Source organism: Electrona antarctica (assembly GCF_951216825.1).
Source record: "Electrona antarctica genome assembly, chromosome: 7".
Taxonomy (NCBI): Eukaryota; Metazoa; Chordata; class Actinopteri; order Myctophiformes; family Myctophidae; genus Electrona; species Electrona antarctica.
The window spans coordinates 19,641,573-19,663,035 of NC_136812.1; the positions used below are offsets into that span (position 1 = coordinate 19,641,573).

Genomic DNA, 21,463 nt, shown 5'->3' on the forward strand with positions numbered 1-21,463 from the left:
GATTACAGTATAATATTATTTATTATTGATGATAATAATAGCCAACATATATTGTGATTCTACATCACATTTTTTTTTGGCCTAACGTGTAAGATAATTGCAAATATCAGTGTTGATGAGTAACTATGAGTCCAAAAATAGGCTACGGTATATGTGGTTGATTGTGTATGGATGGGTAAACCGTAGCAGGGTGGCCACACTTTTTTGACTTGAGGTCTACTTTTACTCAATGACGTAGTCTATTAAGCGCAACACAAAACAGCTGTGATATGTTCCCAAGTACAGTCCTCCTCACTTATCACCGGAAATGACCCCCCCAACTGTTTACTGTTATACCTGCATTTTTCTTTTTGATTACTACTCGTTTCGATACGATGGTTTTGCATATTATTGTATAGTAGACCGGTGCCCGGTTGTGGAGCACTGAGTCGGTAATGATGGAAGTTGGAGATCCATGCCCCACCCGGTTATGCAATACCCGTTCCACCCATCTGTCTGTGTCCCGTTTATGCCCATGGAGATTTCTATATCTATCAGTGGGCCCTGATCAATTTGATTCCGTAGGCAGGTTTTTTCCTGGCCCAAATATGGAGTGTTGTGATGTCAGAACTGGCCAGCTCCATATATGGACAGAGGGCTTTTGAGGCGGGTCTAGACAACCGTGGGTCCGACCGACTCGACACTCCCTGTGGGGGTGTGGAACGCAAGTGTGAAGTCAAATTTGAAGTCGGTGGGGTGAACGGTTCTCGAGTTACGTGGATTACACACAGCCTACTGTACAGAGACATGGACATGGTGCATTTATAGATAGATTATTGTTTGTCTTTAAATGTCTCAATTAATTGAATACACAGGCCCTCAATGGAAATAACAGGCTTCCTTTTAGCATCCTTGTATAAATCTGTAATCTTTTGCAAACTTTATTAAAGTACACCCTCCTCGTACGACAAAAATAAAAAACATCCTATTAAAGTACCTCGGTTGGCAATTGGCACTAGGGTGCAATTAATTTGAGATCCATATCCATTTCAGAATGTCTGTGGTAGATTAACTAGAATAGATGAAGCATCTTGGACTCTGATCACGTCAATCAAGCTGAGGGGGTGTATCCACTAGTGAGGGTCAGACAGGTGCATCATGCGAGGCGGAGTTACAAATCACATGGTCAAAGAATCTCAGGTGTTCACAGGCGGATTGATTGATTTGCAGGCTATCAATTGCAAGGGTGTTTGTTTTTTTCCCAGTTTGGTGTGCATGAGCATTAGAGAACCTGGTAGTAGGGTGGATCATCAAGTTATGTTCGATTTACTAGAAACCGAACGAAAAACAAAACAATATTCATGTAATAGCCACTAACCACTGATTTGATTTGAACCAGCCATTGTGGAATAATAATTCATAAAACCACCCAACATTTGAATTGCGTTCCGCGGACGAAATCAATCAATCAAGCCCTATCGTGTTGCTGCTCTGCTGCGCTCAGTGCGCTGACTGTGTGTGTGGTGAGTGACGGTTGAGTTTGAGTCAGTTCGTTACTTGTGAGCGTGCGCGCGCGCCCTCTCTCTCCCATGTGTGACAACGAGAGCACGGCAGACCACAGACGGTATACGTGGGGTAGGCAGGTCGGACTGGATGGCAGCGGCGAGGTGCCAGAGGCGCTAACCGGGCACAGAGCACACCGCAAGTGGCGAGTCGGGGGGTGGGCGGGGGGGATCTACGGGAAAATCAAAGTGGCCGGGATGGACGGCAAGGGCACGCTGAAGATGTTCACCCGAAAGAAACGGGAACTCATCAAGACGCCATCCATCTCGAAGAAGAGCCGAGCAGGAAGCACCGGGACGCAGAGCGGCGTCCCTTCTGTAAGTGTAATGGTTGGCACTGTTTTAATTAGATTTGTCTTTGTTTGGTTTATGCTGCTCCACCGTACGACGTGTGTCGCGCGCCGAAAAAAAGCCGATTCGCAAGCTCGGGAGGTGTTGCATCCCCTGTGTGGTGTGAGCTTGTAGATCGGCTGTTTTTGGCATACAACACCCTCGTACGACGAAGTATATCAGGCTTTTAAACGATTTCCTGCTGTCACTGTGTGACTGACTGACACTGACTCACTGTCAGTCAGATCACGACTTGAGGAACTTGTCTTTTTCTAGACAGACAGGACTTTGAGGGGAGTGGAAAGTGACAACTGACTAACGCTTTTGCAGCTGTTACAATTTAGCCATTTATAAGATGCTCCAATGAGAAGTAGTATATGGCTATAAGAAATATATATTATGGTAGAGCCTTCAGATTTGACATTTGGTATCAACAACATTCTTAACAGGTTGTGTCACGCTACGAGCCTGGTTTGTGAAATAGACTTATGGCTCATCTTAGGCAGAAGTAGGCTACCAGTCGCACCCCCCCCCCCCCCCTCCCCCTCTCACTTTCAAGCCAGTGTAAGCCACACAGGGGGTGCTCTTGCAAGATCAACGTAGGCTACTTTCAAAATTTACTTCTGCTTAAGCTGGAGAGGCAGCTATAGGGACAGGAGCCTTATACTCTAAGACAGGAGCATGCAGAAACGTGGTGGAAAACCCACTTACAACCCTTACTCTACTGGTCAGAGAGTTAAGAAAAGCGAGTCTAAGGGAAAGGATAAATTGGACATACTTCCCAACAGACCGAACATATGGCTTAAGCAGGTATGTTTCCCCTTTTGCAGATGAACCACTTTCCAATACATCCACTGGAAATAGTTATTCAACAATTTTGTGTATATGCAACAAAAAGTGTGTAGTGTAATAATGTGGAAAGTCATTTCTGTAATGGGTGACAGATAATTTGCATTATTTTAGTAGTTGGGCCTATCCCTGAGATCCCCATCATGCTTTAAACTGCCATACAGTGCTGCTTCCTGTTGCAGAGGAGTCACTTGCTTCTGTATCTGTAGTAATAGTTAGTGTGCAAGACTCCGACCGATAGGGATTTTTGTGACCGAGGACAATCACCGATAACCGATATGCAAACTGCAAAGTGAAATTTTGAGCTGGAATGAAAATGGGCCTTTTCTGTGTGGATTGTGCAAAGATTATGCACAGTGACAGTAGTACAGACGGCTGCTTTCTGAAACCAATGACATTATTCAAGACTTACAATATTTCTTTTACTTCTCACTCCAAGAGTAAATAAGTACTGTATACACACTACAGTAGCCTACTTGTAGTAAATATAATGGATCCCCATTTGATAAGATATGCAGACCATTTAATACCAAGTAGTACTAGTCGCAAGGTCAGATGCTGCTTATAATGTTTTACAATCTAGCTGGAGGGCATACACCTGCCACCCAGGCTTGGGCAGGTTTATTCATAAACACACTAAAATGCTGAGACTGCAAAATGTGGTAGTGAGTGTCCAGTTAGCTGCTGTGCTGTGCTTCCTAAAAAAACGTTTTAAATATCTATATACATGCATGTATATAGAGTGAGTGAGTGAGTGAGCGAGCGCGCGCGTGTGTACACACACACACACACACACACACACACACACACACACACACACAGTTACACACAGTCGCACACACTGTATCATCACCCATATTCACGATACTTTCCCAAAATACAGTTTCTGAATTTATAGACGCTCAATTTGGCCACACCCTGAAGCAGCTCTTCAGTGAGGAAGTGTTGCATAAGCCAGCACAGGATCTTGTGAAAGTCTCCATTTACGTGTTTACCAACAACAGTACTGTGTTAAGGTTGTCCTGGACACCACAAGTCAAGCAGTCACATTTTTTGCCCTCGTGCTGTTTGGTTCTGGGCATAAGTCATGCGATCATCTCAACCTTTTTCCATGTCTGTCTCTTCATGTTTAAAGAAAAAATCTATTCCTGCTGCACTTACTGAATACCTCTGCATTTAATTGTTTTTGGTCGCAACTGAAATGTTGGATTTTTATTAATTCTGTTTTCTTTCTTCTGTAGTGTAGGGCAACAAAACAATTGGTGTGCATGCTGTTTTCAACTTATTTCGTCTCTTGATGTTTCTCATAAAATTTGCTGTCTCTCCATGTATGTCTGACTCTCTCTTGCTCCATCTATCCGTCTCTCTCTTCATGCCACTCTCTCTCTTAGCTGTCCATTCTCCAGGAGCAGCCTCGTAGAGATGTCGACCTCAGTTTTTCCTCTTCCACCTCCACTCTCACCCCGACCTCCGCTGGACTGCTGGACCCCTCCATGTCGTGCCCAGGCACACCTAACCCCCATCATAGTAAGCTGGCGGGATTGCAAGTGGTGGGCTGCCCATCCCCAGTGGCCACCCTGAGGAGGCCCACGGCCCTCAGCAGACACGCCAGCGCTGCAGGTTTGGTCATAAACTGTGGTTATTTTCTTAATATATATTCCTTTCTGCTGCAGTTCACATCCATGCAATCGCCTGACACGTTGGCAACAAACCGAGAACACAAAAGACCAAATCATGTGCTGAAAAGATGACTTGTAGCCATAGCATGCATTGAATGTGCATTGTTACAAACACCTGATTTTTGCATGAAATGGACAAACTAGAGGAATTCAGGTGAAACCACCGCTCGTTAATTGACTCTAGGAATTAAACAGCCTAAATAGATTTGGGCAATATAACGAAAAGGTATTTTAAAATGACTACAGTATCCATTTCAATACCATCATAAAATGTCACCACGTCATACTAGGGCTGCACAATTAATACAATTTTAATTGGGTTCACGATTTTCACTTCCCACGTACGATAAAGTATCAGTTAAAATGTATGTCAACTAATGAGGTTCAGCAGTTTTATTCACATCCATCATGCAGGTACAATGAATGGACTCACTGGAGTGAATACAAACAGTATTTAAGTATACAAAGATGTGTTTATTAGCAGGAATATGTAAAAGTGAAAGCATTGCTCTGTTTTCATTCAGTTTTTGTATTTATTATGGAGGACGTGTTTGTGAGAGCGCCCCTCACTTCACACGAGTGATTTTTGTTTTTTACTAAACTCTGACTAATCGTGATCTCAATTTTGGTCAAAATAATGCATGATAATCGTTTTGGCCATAATCGTGCAGCCCGACCTACGTCATAAAATGCAAAAGAGAAACCGTGGACATCGTCTTTGACGCTAGTTCCAAGTCTCGCTCTTTAAAGTTAAGCTATTAATGTGTTTACCCTCTTATGTTCTTTACTGTACACACTTCAGTGGGGTGTGCAAGTGTATGGGAAGTGCAAATAGTGTCAATGTTATGGAAACATTGGCAAGGCTCAATGTCCAAGTCAGCCGTTTAGAAATCCAACCCTATGTCAGGAAAATGTTTCATATTCTTTCATAAAGTGTAATGGTCATAATCCAGATGATGTAAATGCCTGGTTGGTTGAGTGACTAGCTGTGTGTCCCCCAGGTTTCCCACTGCAGTCATGGGTGTTTACTAAGGGCCAAGGGAAGGGAGCATCTGCCCCTACCACCCCAAACGATGGTCCTGAGAGCACAGCCATTGAGGTGGAAGACATCCCAGCCCTGTTGAGGGATGTGGCGCGTTTTGCTGAGGCTGTGGATAAACTGAAGGATGTCGTGCTGGCTGAAGGTAAGGGGGGAGAGAGAGAGAGAATGTAGCAATGAGATGCTTTCATGAAGCTGTGTCTATGAACTTTCAGCCAAGTACAGTTCATAGAAGGGTGAGGCTTTTTCTTCCAGAGCCAGTCATAACTCTTCTCTTGGAAGCATTGGAAAAAAGGTTGACATGATTGATATCATCCCAAATATTTACTTATTCAACTTTAAATGATTGGTTAGGCTCTGCTCTGCCTTATAAAACCGTTTGGTGAAAATAGCAAGTGACAGACACAAGTGAACCTCCTCCTGCCCCAGAGATCAGACCCAGGGATATGAATGGGACAGTTGACACAAACATATCTCTGTGTATATGTAATTAATGTTCCTTTTGTTTGTTAGTTTTAATATTTGGCTACTGGATGGTGACTGTATACCAGTGTTATTGTGTTGTGTGTCTTTGTATATACACACACACACACACCACAAAACGTACGTACTTGTTAACATGAGTCTGGAACAACACTTGTTGTTTTGGCTCCTCCTTCCCTCTTGGCTCTGAGTGGGGGGGGTGGCGAAGGTGGGAGGCTGACATGGTCCCCTTCACTGCATCTTGATAAGGGAGAGGAGACGACGAGGAATCCACCAACGTCAATCTCTCTCCTGTTACCCACCATGTGTATATTGTATTGAAGGCGTGGAGCCACTTTGCAGCAAGCTGACAAGTGCCTCGTAGCTTCCTCTCTCCAACTGAAGGGCTGCGTTTCCGCTGCGCCCACAGAGTCGACCGCGCTCTTGTCTCCAGCAGGAAGCCAACTTCTTGTTTACTGCAGCCTCTTGCACACTCTTCCCCCTGCTCTATGTATGTGCTACAGGGCTAGAATGGTGAAAGATTTCCACTCCCTCATCGTGACTAGACGTTGTGGAGTGAAGGTTATGGTTCAGGATATATTTTACATTTTGTTTATTTAAAAGAAGTGCCATACTGCCAATGAAGCATTTGAAAAAAGCTTTTCTAACCTCTCAGGTATAAGCAATATGTGTTTTCATAATATAAGAAAGATGCCTGTTTTAAACGGATGAAAAGACTTGTTCAGAGTAGACACACTTGTTGCGTTTTTGGTTTCTCACGGTCGAGATGAGAGTTGTCTGTAACTTTATCTGGTTCTATTCTGTGTCGTTCTCCACCCATGGTGAGCATTCTAAACAGGAAGCCATGATGGATAGTCTCTGAAAGAAAGGCCTCGTTCACATTTCCTCCTCTGATAGGCTGGCTGCATCGCCATGACCCCTCACCTATCACATCGCAACACAGCGTAGTCTCCACTTCTTACTCCGCTTACTCAGAAGAATTCCCCATGACCGTTACCATATTGCATACAGGTCATTGTCTATGTATGGCTTCAGCCATATATCATGCATAGGACCTTTTCCTGTTAATTGCTCTATTTTTAGATTATGCGTTAGTTTACATTTCTTGTAAACTTGCCTGGATAATTGAGCCAATGTTGGCTAAACAACATTGTTTGGCTAATCTCCAGGGACTATCTTTGATTTTCAAATGCAATAACATTTGACAAAATGTGACAATACAGTGACAGTATTTTGTATGCTGGAAACAAGTTTCAAGTCTGCATGTTGATTTTCATACCATACTGAAATGAATGGAATCCAATGACTAACTTCAAACAAACGACTATGCTTTGGAAAATAGTAATGTTAATTATACTGAGTTGTAGTCAGTGGGCTAAACGTGCCAGACCACTGGTATGGTCATTGATTTGTCTGCACATCCAGCAAAGCTAAAGAATTTTTCCCCATGCCAAATTCCTTTATACATGCATACACTTAATGGAGAAGGTTGCTGAATTTAGCCAGAACAGAAAGCTGACGGAGCATGTTTCTTGTACAGTACCAGAATTATACAGCAAGAATAGTTGTCTGTTTGTAATCGGTCAAAACAATGGGAAAGGGCCACATCCTCTGTGACACAACTTGACGCAGGTCACGTAGCCCTCTGCCTTTTGTCTTCTTGCTTCTGACACAGACAAGACATTTACAGACGAGGCCACATGGACGAAAAGGGAGAAGACTTCAGGGAAGGTTGCCCTTTTTCAGAGAGCTGCTTTGATAGAAATGGGGAGGTGTAGGCAGATGATGCAGTACACAAGAAATGAGGAAATGAACAGAAGGCTGCAGATGTTGTTACTGACATCAAGACAGAGGTGTGACTCAGTGTGAACTTTCAACACTGTGGCCTTTACTAAGGATTTTACTGTGGCTCTGACAATGTCTGACAGGTTGTCTATTTTCTTTTTTCTTTATAATATTTATTTTATTTGGAAAAAGCAGTACAATAACAGCATTTCTATGCATACATAGGACACAAGTGCAGTTCCCAGGATTTATTTTTTATTTTTCACCCCTCTTCCCTCCCTCCCCCCTCCAAGTTACTCCATCTCCAGTGTCTCTGTAACATCCTTGCTTTCTTCAGGACTACATATGGCATCAAGTCAACACTTAACAGGGGCAAAGGGCAATATCGCTTCAGGTTGTCCATTTTCTACCAGAATGCTGTTGGAATGTGTCACGTTCTTCCACTTGAATATCGTTCATTTCAGCGACACCAGTCATGAAGTATCAATTAGGCTTCACGGTACTTTCTGCCAGTTTTGTCTTCTTGTATGTCTTCCTTTCCGGCACACGGCAATGTGAAGTTGTCAACTCATGTAACACAAATTCACCATTCATGTCTTCCTCTGTCCCTCTCACACTCCCTGTCAGCCCCTCTGACTCACCTTGAACCAGGTAAGGAGGAGAGTCGGCGTCCTGTGGCCCATGAGTGTCTGGGGGAGGTTCTGCGGGTTCTACGGCAGGTCATTAGCACCTACCCTCTGCTCAACACCGTGGAGATCCTCACCGCTGCTGGCATGCTCATATCCAAGGTCAAAGGTCAGTTGGTTGCTCCGACCAGAACCCCTTACCGTTTACAAGTCCCCTGGGGGGAAATGGGATGATTTAGTTTTATTTAATGTGAAATAAAATGTAATGACAGCTTTGCCATCTTTATTAGTGTAATGCAAAACTTAAGGTAGAGCATTTGTGACCAGATTTGACTGAAAGACTGCCATCGCGCAAATTCCAGCTTTTCACCAGAGGAGAAAACCTTTTTTTTTTTATTCCCTGCTTTCATATGACATGAAAAAACGAAAAATCCAATGGCAGCCCCTCAGTCAAATTTTGTCACATTTGTCTACTAAATTACCTTTTTATATGAGAGCTAAGCCTATTTGTGATCTTGGTTTTATAGGTTTTCACTATGAGGCTTGTAACGAGGCAGACAAAAAGGACTTTGAGAAGGCCATTGAGACGATTGCAGTGGCTTTTAGCAGCAAGTAAGTATTCTCTTCTATCTACTGTATATTTAGTGAAGTGGAATCTCTATAATCCTACCGTTTGCTTGTATGCAAAGGCTAAACATAAAGACCTACTGAAATTAAAAATACGTTTTTCACACTTTTAGACCATATCTGTGGTTTACTTCCTTTGAACGAAAACGGGCTGCGTGATGACATGTCGAGGCTCACATGCATATTAATGAATCTTGATTCACCTGTTTGATTCCCATTGCTGCGCATCCGTCTAAACACAGGTGGTTTTGATTACAGAACCACTCTATTTTTAATCTCATTCAAGATGACATCCAGACAGTGTATTACTCGGTTTAAACTTAATCATCACGCTAAAATATGTATCAGAAAAAACATAGGTTAGAAATAAGCCACATGGCAGTAAACTGCTAGAGCTACACTCATAGAGTATATATATAATAGAGACTGAACTGGCGCGAAGCTCCGCCCCCCCAGCTATTCATGTCAGTGGAAGTTGCTCAGTGGCGTTTTGAAGCACCCGGAAGACTGCCGGAAGTCCCTCCCAGGACCTCAACTTTGAGGTCCTGAGTGACGTAGGGCAACCGAGCGCTCAACGTTAAAGCCCAGCTGCACGGGGTTTCCCGGTCATGAATCCACGGGTCCGCCTGTAGTCCCTCCTCCTACCACTAGGACCCAGAGCTTCAACGTTGGAAAGTCTGCCTGCCCCCTTGGCTACACTCCATGCGTTGTGCATGCATGTAGCAGAGCTACCGTCCCATCGCCTGAAGGGATGCGACGCTCTGATTGGTTCAGAAACTCAGAGCCAGTGTTTCAAGCTGAAACTTCAAAATAAAATGCCCAAATTAACCATTTCACCCTGTCTTTAAGTAACTTAGATAGCATTTTATGTAGACATGGCACTCGTTCTTGCTTACTTTAAATCGCTCTGAATTAAGAGGGTCTACTAAATGCCTAAATTGTATTTGTTATTACCATTATGTGTAGTCCATCATGAGTCATGTGTACTTGTGGTGAGCAATGCAAGAGCATAAGGGATGGCTTGAGGTGCAGTGCAATAGTCATTCTGTGTATAACCTGTGCAACGTTGTCTGGAGAAGTGCAGTTCTTGTGTGACACATTTGCATGAGGCAGAGCTGAAAACAGGAAGTGGTTTTCTTTTGCGTTGCATGCAGTATGACACAAACCCAAACCCTGTTATTCAGTGCCTAGTTGCAGTCTGAACTGATTGTTATCGATTTGAAAAGAACATGAAAATGAAATTCGTCCCTGCTGGGAGACATGTGATATGTAACTAACAGTTATAAATATGGCTGTATTTGTAAGCTCTCAAAGTTTATTCTTTAGTACCTGAACGTTCTCTCAAAGGGAAAATATTTTCATGGCTAAAATACCGTAGGTCTGTGTTTTCCTTATAGGCATGAGCAGGTGTGCACACATCTACCATAAGCTACTCTGATGGTCTTAAAAAAGGCATAGACCCATAGGAGGAAGCGAGTGGGCAGAGTAGGACAGTTGAGTTGAACATTTCCCCCTGTCGAGGCTATTTCCTCATTCTGTCTTCTACTCTTTGAATCACAACCTGAAGATTAAATTTATTATGCTTTAAATTATTTATTACCAAATTGTAATTCATGGTATCTTGGCAAAGGGCCTCTTGGGGGGAGAGTATTTTGCTCCATTAAATTACATTGTAACTTAAACGAGACTTATGGTGCGTTCACACGGGCAGACGCAAAGACGACTGGGAGTATCATTTGGAGAAGCTACATGCATGAAATGAAATGATTACTATATTTACCCAGGGTATCTGGGCTAAGCTCAAGAACATCATTGCGTCTTTGCATCGTCAAGGCGCTGGCTTCCATTGACAATGAAAGGCAGACTGCATCGTTGCGTCTGCCCATGTCTTAAAGCCCCACTATAGTAGCAGCACATTGAGTCCATGGTTCTTACACGTCAAAACTAGTGGAAATCCATAGGGTCAGCTTATTAGGTTATGAGAAGTTTATATTTTGTCCTGCGGGTGGTGCCAGATGATGGCTAAAATATTCTCCCAGAGCATGAATGTGCTCGGCAGGTTTCATGGCAATGCGCCCATTACAGCTTGAGATGACTTGTGCACAAGTAGAAAATATTGATGGAAGAAAGGCCATCATGGCGTATGCATGCACTCGGTGAGTTTCATTGCAATCTGCCCAGCAGATTTTTAGCATTGTGTGTCTAACGGTAGTGCCATAGAGGAAAGGCCATTGGCTCACCTAAATCAGTAGGGGTCATCTTCTGGGGAGCATGAAGATGTGTAGAGATTCCCATGAAGATCCACTTGATAGTTTGGTAGATAAATACATTATTTTAAAATAAAATAAATAAAGTACACAGACTGATGACATGGACGATGGTGAATCAGACCAGACGTAGTATACAAAAGCCAAACACAACACGGATAAAGGCTATTTTTTGCCATCTACTGTACCATTTGCTCCATGCTTGACTATTGACTTATACTACCTACCTACTACAATGAAAGGCCTTGTCTTCCTTTGGTTTTAATTTTAGAATGCTTTCCTTCTGGAACATGGATCATCACTATATTCATTGTCCTGTCTTCATATTACTTTTACTTGTTAGGCCTGTATCTTTGTGTTCAGTAAGTTGTACTGTTCTGTGTTGTCTCCACAGTGTGTCTGAGCTGCTCATGGGAGAGGTGGACAGCAGCACACTGCTCAACCTGCTGCCAACTGAGAAAAGCAGGGTATGTCTTGTTATGAATTATGTGCATGACTGCCTACATTTTACTGGTATAGACCACATGAGCCCTGTGTGTCCCTATTCTGCGGGCAAACATTCTGTGAAAATGGCAGCTCTAATGTCATAATGTGAGCTTTGTCAAATATTTAGTGTAGAGTGAAAACGGGAAGGGCAGCCCTGGGAAGACTCCGGCCAATCACAATTTGCGTCCTCACTTTGCCGTCTTCACTTTTGTCTTCAATGTTTGTGTTTACACAAACCCGGAAAGCTGGGCATAGGAGGGGCTAGTGCCCCTAAAAAAATACAATAGCTTAAGAGGTGGTTCGGGCATCTAATGCGGATGCCTCCCAAGCATCTCCCTAGTAGGGAGGTCCTCGCTGCACATCCCACTGGGAAGAGACCCAGTGGCAGACCAAGGACCAGATGGGGAGGGGATTATATCTCCACACTGGCCTCGGGATCCCCCAGGAGGAAGTTGCTAATGTTGCTCTGGAAAGGGAAGACTGGAAATCTTTGTAACTGTTACCCCCGTGACCCGATTTCCGGATAAGCAGTTGAAGATGGATGGATGGATCATTAAAATCATGCCGGTTCCTCACACACTGCCTCTGAGGGTCCAGATAACCACCTTCTAAGCCCCTTATTCACTGGAATTAGACCTGCATAATGCAGCAGTGGATTTGCCCTTGCCTAAAGTAGTAATTGGCTTAAAACATGGGTCAGTTTCAGAGGAATACACTTAGCCCTGGGCCTGTCAGGTTTTAGATTAGACTTGAATTGTTGCTTGTTGGTATTGACTTCTAGATGTGGTCTTTGTTCCCTGTAGTCTATGGAGAACCTGCATGCAGCCTCAGGTCAAGGACATGATGGCAGCCTGTTCAGGAATGACCATCAGTATATCGGTAGGAATTCCATCGCTTTTCCACTTTCTCCCACTTCCATTATTGTTCTCACTATTCTCCAATGTCTCATTGAGAGACTGGTGTGAGTGCTGTTTTCCCCTCTTGTCTTACAAATAGACACACACCAAGATACACACAACAACACTCATTGCTGCTCTGTCCCTTACTGGCACTTTCCCACTGCTTTTGAAGCACAGTAACGGTATGTGTATATAATATACATTTGTAGGCAGGGTGGAGGAGGTGGATATAGTCCTGCAGCACAGTGAAGGAGGAGTGGACTCTGCTCTGCTCTACGCCAAGACGATCTCAAAGTACATGAAGGACTTGATAGGTTATGTGGAGAAGAGGCTCTCGTTGGGTGTGTATATATATCTCTCTAGAACCATCCTCTTTATATCTTTGTCTGTCAGCAACACATTTAAATGTTTGTTTTTCTGTGTCCTTCTAGAGATGGAGTTCTCCAAGAACCTTCAGAGACTATATCAGTCCTGCAAACACAGCATCACACAAGTAAACATGTTTTGTTTCTTCAGTCTATGAAGGCAGGGCAATATATCACTATCATGATATGAGACTAGATATTGTCACGTTTACATTATGCATATCGTGAAGGTTGCGAATACAATCAGCCGAGATTTCTCCAACGGGTGGCTGGCATCTCCCTTAGAGATGGGGTGAGAAGGTTCAGTCATGCGAGAGAGACTCGGAGCAGAGTGAGTCGCTGCGTCTTTGCCTGAAAAGGAGCCATATTAGGTGGTTCGGGCATCTGGTTAGGATGCTGTCTCGAGCGTCTCCCTAAGGAGGTCCACGATGCCTCGCACATGGGAGGAGACCCCGGGGCAGACCAAGGATGAGATGCCGACCCGACTACGGATAAGCGGTTGAAGATGAATGGATATTGTGATGTGGAAAAAGTGTTGTCTTTTCCTGGTTTTAATCACTTAATCCTTATTTTATACTTTCCTTTTAGCCTTTTATGATTATTTGACATTATAATAATATTGGACAGACCAGATGCATTGCTTGAGTGTTCTAGCACAAGTGATAATTCTCAATACACAGGAGGCTTTTATACAAAAATAATACATAATATATCAAATACAGGGAATAAAAAATAACTAGAATCAGACACGATACATAAACTATAGAAACTTAGAAAGTCAACCTAATCGTAACAATAAACCAGTCGGTCTATTCATGTGAGCACCGTTTTGATTTTAACCATCATTTGAGTTTACATCATTGAGTTCCAGAGTTTTGCCCCTTTACTGGCAAGGCAGACTTTTTTTACTTTACTTTTTTTTGTTATTAGTTTATTTGGATGGGACAGTTAATGTGAATGCAACGTCAATACCGGTACGCCAGATTTAGCAAATATGCTAGTTCCCACAAAGTCTCCACACAATACATAAAAAAACTAAATAATTGCACTTTTCTATGTGCTGCGATGTGTTATGAGCTTGTAGATCTTGCTTTATAGATTTTGCTTTATTCCATCATGGTGAATCCTCTCCTCTTCTCTCACCAGCCCCACATGCCCTTCTTCTCCATCTACTCTCTGGCTCTGGAGCAGGACCAAGAGCAGAGCGTTGGGCTTCAGCAGGCGCACGCCAGACTGCACAACCAGACTTTCATCCTGGTACTCATTCATCACACAAAGGCACATGCACACAGACTTAAATGATGTCCCAAAAAGCAGACATGTAAGATATTTGACATGTTTGACATTGTTTGTTTGTAGCCACTGCTGCAACGTAAACAGGAGCACGAGAAGAGACGGAAGGAGATCAAGGAGCAGTGGATTCGAGCCAGGAGGAAACTAGTATGGACTCTTTTTGTCTTATTTGTACACTCCTATCTGTGGTCTGGCATTTTTAACACTATAAAAAAATAGTGAATTAACCACAATTAATCCATAAAACCCATTGTTTGGGAAACAGTAGTTTGATCGGGTACTGGAAAACGCTCCTTATGGTTATTATGGGCTAAATGTACAAGACAAATTCTGTATGTGTAAATGAGCATGAAAATCAATTTGAAACGTTCAATTTATTTTCTGTACATGACTGCGCAATGATGTGCACTAGGCAACGTTTTAATGCCTATAGGGAAATGCATTCAAAATGGCAATGTGGCTCTTTATGTACAATATATGGTCGTGTGTGTGTGTGTATATGGATAGATAGAGAGAGTCTTTAAAAAATAAAAACATTTAAGGACCATACCACGAAAAATCACCTCCAACATTGCGTGTAACATTGTGCACGTGTGTGTACAGATGGAATGCGAGGCGAACCTGCGGAAGGCCAAGCAGGCCTACATGGCACGCTGCGAGGAATATGAAAAGGCCAAAGCTTCCGCCTGCCGTGCCGAGGAGGATGGAGGCGGGTCCACCGGCAAGTCGAAGTCGGAGAAGAAGAAACGTTTGGAGGAAGAGACTCGCAACAAGGTCTTCCTCACCACTTGCCACTCCCTTACTGTTTATCGTTGCTGTCGGGCAGAAACCTTGTATCTCCGTTAATGAATGCCCTACTTGGTCGTACAACGGTGTCAGGCTAAAGTAGCAAAAAATAAATACATAAAGGTATTGCTTCCCTCTCTGTGCAGGCTGATGAAGCTGAGGCGACCTACAGGACTTGTATAGCTGATGCCACCACTCAGCAGCTGGATCTAGAACACACCAAGGTCACTGTACTGAGACAGCTACAGGAAGTCATCAAACAAAGTGACCAGACCCTACGCTCGGTCAGTACTGACACACAAAGTCCCCATCTGCATCATCTAGACTCGCCGCCCGTCCCTCATCTTTTGATATATAGCATAAATCCAGACAACTATACCGGTCTGGCCAATACGCCGGACATTATTTTACTTACGGTGTTGGTATCGGCAATTATGCAGCCGATATGTCTTCAATTTCAAGCTGGCGTACCCATTTTGAAAAGTGAACAAATTTTCCTCCCAGAAAAATATCTGCAAGCTCAGCGTGTCGATGCGTTGTGAACTTCTAGATCGTCTATTTTTTAGAAGACTTTAATGGCGCTTAAGTGGTTATATAAAATCCTTTTACGTTCATGTGTGCATTTTGTATTTACTTGTTTGCTCATCTTTGTACAGGCAACAATCTCCTACTATCAGAATATGCACATGCAGACTGTGGCTTTACCAGTCCACTATCAGACCCTGTGTGAGAGCAGTAAGCTGTATGACCCAGGCCAGCAGTACGCTGCCCATGTCCGAGACCTGCAGCTGCCAGAGCAGCCCACCCGGCATTACGCCTTTGAGCCGTACTCCTCATCCTCACAGTAAGACACGGCACAGCAATACCTGGGCAATATATAGATATTATATTGTTGCTATGTTACTGTATGTTTTGTAGTAGTAATCTAAATCTGCACTAGAAAAACTAGAAATACTTACCTAAACTACCACATTGTACTCAAGTACAGTACTTGAGTGAATGTACTTAGTTATTTTTCTGATGATTTGACTTGGTGTCGTAGGCAGGGCCATAGAAGCAGGCATGACAGTTTCAACATGGATCAGCCCAGCGGCACGGAAAGCTGTTCTGTGGACACGGGCCCTGGAGACAGCAGAGAGACCGAGCGAAATCGAAAGAGTGAGTGGGACAGAGCTGTACCTTTGCTTGTTTTAACATTTGCAGTGATTGCAATATTAGATTGCTTGGGCTAGGAAGATAACTTTTGTCAAGACTGGAAACATTTTAATATTTAATGCACAACAGTAAAAAGTAAGGTGCATGTATTTACCTAGTAAACCTAATACTTTTGGGCTGTCATTACTCATAGTTGATCATGTCTTTCTCTTCACCAGGACTAGGCCATAAGTCATGGGGATCGACAGTTAGCGATGACAGTGTTGGAGGGATGGAGTCTCCTACTGCTAGCACATGTAAATCTGAATCCACTGTCATTGAATAGATATGCATACATTTAATACACTAATCACCTGACTTTTTTCGGTGTGTGTCAAACTTAAACATTCATGTATATTTTTGTGTGTGCACATTTTAGGTGACATCAATAAAATCGCAAGGACGTCGTCCACTGGTACCATTTCTTCTGAGGACGAAAAACCGGATGGCAATGTGGCATCCTTTGAAACCCCAAGTAGGATCCACAGATTGTCATATTTCTGTACTTTACTTTGCATGACAAGTGAACGGAGTGGGATAAAAATGTTTTATAATTTATATTTATTTTACAGAATTAAGTTGGCAGAACTGTGTTACTGACTGTGCATTAATGCATCTCCTATTCTCTAGATGTCAATGGCTTGGAGCCTGATGTGGTCTCCACTGGACCCTTCCGGAACATCGGCCTTTCCAAAGCAGCACAAACACACAGACTAAGGAAGCTGCGGACTCCTTCGAAGTGTCGGGAGTGTGACAGCTACGTTTACTTCCAGGGTGCTGAGTGTGAGGAGGTGAGAGTTAATTTATCATGGGTAAAATGCATACCGCTCAGTCCTTGCGCAGCCGGCCCGGGTTCAAAGGCCACCTGTACTGAGGCCCTTTGATGCATGTCCTTCCCTATCTCTCTCACTCTTGTCATTTTGTGTCTCTTTCCACTTTTGTTATCAAATAAAGGCTTTAAAATGCCCATAACTAAACTAAGAAAATAACGCTTGTCCCATATCACCAAGCCACAGATAAATGGTTGCTCTTGTACTTTTATTGCAGTTAAGATAATTTCAAGGCATTGGTCATTCACATAATGGTATGCTAAATTAATTATGCCATCTAGTAGAAGTAGTTTATAATTTGTTGTGAATGAATATATATTGCTACTGTATACCAGGTTATATAGTGTACATTGCATTTGGGGCTGTGATTACCGGTTGTCTTTATATTTTGAGTAAATGATACAAAATACAAATTTGTGCTATTTATTTCAGTGTAATGTACTGTACCAACATCACTGGGACAATCTTCATGTGCAAAATATACTATGTATAAACAATACATCTGATGCTGACACGAACGATTACAAATACTGTGTGATTGTCATGTATTGGGATAAGTTTTCATTACTTTGAGAATACTGTGAAATTGTAATCATCCTCCTACAGTGCTTCCTAGCGTGCCACAAGCGTTGTTTGGAGACAATGGCCATCCAATGTGGCCATAAGAGGCTGCAGGGACGTCTACAGCTCTTTGGAAGAGAGTTTTCTCAGGCAGCCAGCTGTGGCAGTGATGGCATCCCCTTTATCATCACCAAATGTATCTCTGAGATCGAGAGACGGGCACTCAAGATGAAGGTGAGGGGGAGTCTTGGCCATGCCCCCCGTTATTGCTCTAGTGTGCTTGGTAGTTTCTGTTTTTACCTGCGTTACCTATTCACTGGTGTGTGACACTGTGGCAGTGTGCATTGTTTCACAATGCCATTCAAAGGGTAACATTCATTACCTTATATGTGATAAGGGAAGGAGTCTATCCCACACCAGTACACAATGAGCACCATGGGAGGCAAAATGTGTTCATAATCCAAGGTGCATAATCTGAAGACTCCCCAGCAGCTAAATAGTGTGTACTAATCTACAAACGTGACCGATTTGTGTATATTTGAAGGCAATAGTTGGTGGTGGTGCTTTATTAATTTAATTTATTAACAAGGGTGTTGCTAAAATGCACGTGTGCTCAGCTAACAAACACAATCTCCAATCACCTCTTTCTAGGGTATCTACAGGGTGAATGGGGTGAAGACTCGTGTGGAGAAGTTGTGCCAGTCCTTTGAAAATGGCAAGGAGCTGGTAGAACTGTCTCCGTGTTCACCACATGACATCAGCAATGTCCTCAAGCTCTACCTCAGACAGGTATCATTAAATGAACACAGACGGATACATGCACAAATGGGAAAAGGACCTTGATGCTGTGTTGAATTAACTATAAACAATGTTGATGCAAAGTGTTAACTATCCATGCTTTGAATGATGCATAACTTCTGTATATGAAAAAAAGATGTGTGCTTTAAGTGTTGCACCCCTTTTAACACAAGCCTTTAATTCCTGTTTCCACACTCCTACCTTACTCTTAATTAAATCTCCCCCTCCCCCCCAGTTGCCAGAGCCCATTATGCCATTCCCTCTGTACAATAATCTGATGGGGCTCGCCAAGGAGAGCTTGCAGGCTGAAACCCCAGGAGAGGATGCCGAGTCAGGTAGTGGCAGCCATTTGATGGGCAGGGGGCCGGAGCTAGTTGACCTTGGTCCAGACACTGACCCGGATGCCCTGGTCCTAGTGGACAAGCTCAGGGAGCTTCTGAAGGGGCTGCCAAAGCCCAACATTGCTACATTACGCTACATCATACGCCATCTCCGCAGGTCAGTTAACACGGCTGGTAAAAAAACAAAAATAACTTTTCATAGTCTGTTTGAATGGCTTCAGATTCTGAATGAACCTTTGAGAGAACCAACTGTCATATTACTCTTCATTCCTCAATCTCTGTCCTGCACCTATCTCACGCTCTCACAGAATTTCAGAGTTGGAGCAGGAAAACAAGATGAGTCCCAGTAACTTGGGGATTGTGTTTGGGCCCTCCCTGATGCGTCCCCGGCCAACGGGGGCCACAGTCTCCCTGTCGTCCTTGGTGGACTACCCCCACCAGGCCCGCATCATAGAAGCCCTCATAGTCTTCTACACTGCCATCTTCCAGTCCAAAACATCATCCTGTAGTACCACCCCTCCCTCTACTCAACAGGTATGGCAATGTACATGACGGGTAATTAGCCAGATACGGCTCATTACCTTTTTACATCTCTGTAACATTTGTAGAACGTGTTTGTATACAATACATGCAAGTTTTACAATTTACAGGTTAACAAGAGTGGTTTTAAGACTGTAGGCATAGTACCATAAAAAATAGTCATCCAATGTTTTTACAATAGTTTCGGCAGTTCCCTTTAGCTTTAAATGACTCATTGTTTTCACCATGAACAGGTAGGCTTTGTTCATTCTAGTTCCCTGTACGAGAGCATTGTATCCCCTTCACACCCACAACCGAGGGTTGAAACATGCATCTTTGTCAATGTAGTTTACTTTCATATACGTCACTGCTGAACAGGGCTGTCACAATTTGACATCATTAAAAGCAGACCTTTCAAAGTCTATTTACACAGGAGAATCTTATGAGGTGGATCTGCGTCTTTGCAGAATGTCTAACATGAACTGTCGACGCCAAGATGAACGCTTTTTTTTTTTTAAACTCCGTGCTTCAGTGTGTGAAAGGTTTTCCTCTATCCTCTGGTTCAGGGTGGCAGCACTGTTGAAGCAGAGGACAGTGGTGGCACAGAGGAGCAGAACAGACAAGACCATGATAAGATGGAGGAGGGATGTGGTAAGAGTTCTGATGTCTGCAACAATGCATAATGCTGTTTCTCCCAGTAGTAATTCTCTCTACTTAAGTATGCTAATTTTATGGTTGCAGTACGTAGTTCAGACTAGTCATTGGTCCGACAAACGACCACCTCAAACCCTAACCATAACCGCAAGCACGGGAGCAGCGCATGTCTGACAAATGCTCCGTCGGAATTACATGCGGTCCCCAATTTTACAACAGCAGTTATTATTAGTTTTATTGACAGCGATAACTCTCTTGGTCTGTTATTTAATCAACAGACCTACTTCATAAGTGTCAGTGAAGTGTGTCCAGGATTAACACTCCTTCCTGAGCAGTGTTGTCTTTCTTCCATTCAGACAGTTCTCTAGGCTCCAGCGAACAGCTGGATCGAGATTCTGACTCGGAACTGGATGAGAGCGGCCAGGCAACCACACACTCACAGCAGCCACACACCCTGGTCAAGCAGGACAGTGTGGTCAGCACGGATGATGACCAGCTGAACAACAGGGACAGCCTTGATCTGTCCAGCCAGCCTATGTGCCATACAGATGCGGACCAGGAGAGCCAAAAAGAATTTGATGGAGGTGACCCCCCTGCGCCGCCACAGTGTGAACCCCCAGTAGAGATTGGTGCAGAAGAGGATCTGGGTGCCACCCTGTCACAGCTCAACATTAACCAGTCCAACAATAACTGCTCCCCTACAGTGAGCCTAGCAGGGCACACCCCGACACGTCTACATGGGCAAAAACTACCCCTAACCAGAAATGCGGACAGAGATGCTGAGTTTGTCTGATAACCATCAGTGTATATTGTCAAGTATGTTATGAAACAGGGTGTCAAGATATTTGTTCTCGAGAAAACACTGAAATTTAGTTGTACAATGGATTTTTTTTTAATCTAGCCTGGTAGTGAAACGTATGCATACAACTCCACAATGCCAGATGCTTACTGCTGTTTTGTGCAATCACTCCCCTTTAAACCTTTAGAAGTATTTTGACATTGCTCTTTCCAACCATTTCATTGAAAGTGCTGCTGGTTTTATTTCAGCACAATTTTTAATTTTATTTTTTAAATGTTGCTTGGTTTTGAATGTCTGTCTTGTCGTGATAAATAAATTTGTATTTTCAGAGGATTTTGAATGTCCTTGTTTCATACAATCATTAGGCGTTGGGCATACTAAACGGTTGCTACATTTTAAAACAAATACGACTTTGCATACCAAATACTGGTTCCATCTGGATCTCATGAATAACAAAATATACTTTGCTGTTTGAGTGGTGCAACCACTCCAAGGAACAGCAATGTCCGTGTTAACTATGACTGACTCATTGACTGAGTACCAGAAACGGAGAGTGCTGCACTTGCCTGCTAATGAGGGGGAGGCACCACTCAGTTCACACGGGTGTGATTTTTAATGTACGTAAGACTAGAGGATTCAGTATAAACATACCGGTAGTCATGCAAATCGGATCCACTGCAGTTTAAGCAGCATGGCTTTACGTTGGAGAAAG

At 43.3% G+C, this 21,463-nt stretch overlaps 1 protein-coding gene across 2 annotated transcripts; it reads left to right on the plus strand.

The window, feature by feature from the left end:
- The first annotated feature begins 1,184 nt into the window (after nucleotides 1–1,184).
- arhgap45b (Rho GTPase activating protein 45b) lies at nucleotides 1,185–21,084 on the plus strand. Of its 2 annotated transcripts, none has more exons than XM_079506249.1 (24): nucleotides 1,185–1,859; nucleotides 4,112–4,340; nucleotides 5,401–5,583; nucleotides 8,334–8,501; nucleotides 8,860–8,944; nucleotides 11,621–11,693; nucleotides 12,516–12,591; nucleotides 12,821–12,952; nucleotides 13,043–13,104; nucleotides 14,123–14,233; nucleotides 14,336–14,416; nucleotides 14,873–15,043; nucleotides 15,202–15,339; nucleotides 15,712–15,899; nucleotides 16,098–16,213; nucleotides 16,429–16,506; nucleotides 16,629–16,724; nucleotides 16,880–17,040; nucleotides 17,686–17,874; nucleotides 18,292–18,429; nucleotides 18,674–18,936; nucleotides 19,088–19,313; nucleotides 19,865–19,949; nucleotides 20,309–21,084. In XM_079506249.1, the coding sequence occupies exons 1-24, from the start codon at nucleotides 1,569–1,571 to the stop codon at nucleotides 20,743–20,745; spliced, it is 3,777 nt and encodes a 1,258-aa protein (XP_079362375.1). In that variant the 5' UTR covers nucleotides 1,185–1,568; the 3' UTR covers nucleotides 20,746–21,084. The 2 variants fall into 2 exon arrangements, with proteins under 2 accessions (XP_079362375.1, XP_079362376.1); XM_079506250.1 differs by having other exon boundaries at nucleotides 8,358–8,501.
- The last annotated feature ends 379 nt before the right edge of the window (nucleotides 21,085–21,463 follow it).

What these genes read in the sequence shown, in the direction of transcription:
- arhgap45b (XM_079506249.1), top strand. Translation starts at nt 1,569, where the DNA reads ATGTGTGACAACGAGAGCACGGCAGACCACAGACGGTATACGTGGGGT. An exon ending in TTCGAGCCAGGAGGAAACTA is followed by an intron (nt 14,417 to 14,872) that starts GTATGGACTCTT and finishes GTGTGTGTACAG; the next exon opens with ATGGAATGCGAGGCGAACCT. An exon ending in GGCATCCTTTGAAACCCCAA is followed by an intron (nt 16,725 to 16,879) that starts GTAGGATCCACA and finishes CCTATTCTCTAG; the next exon opens with ATGTCAATGGCTTGGAGCCT.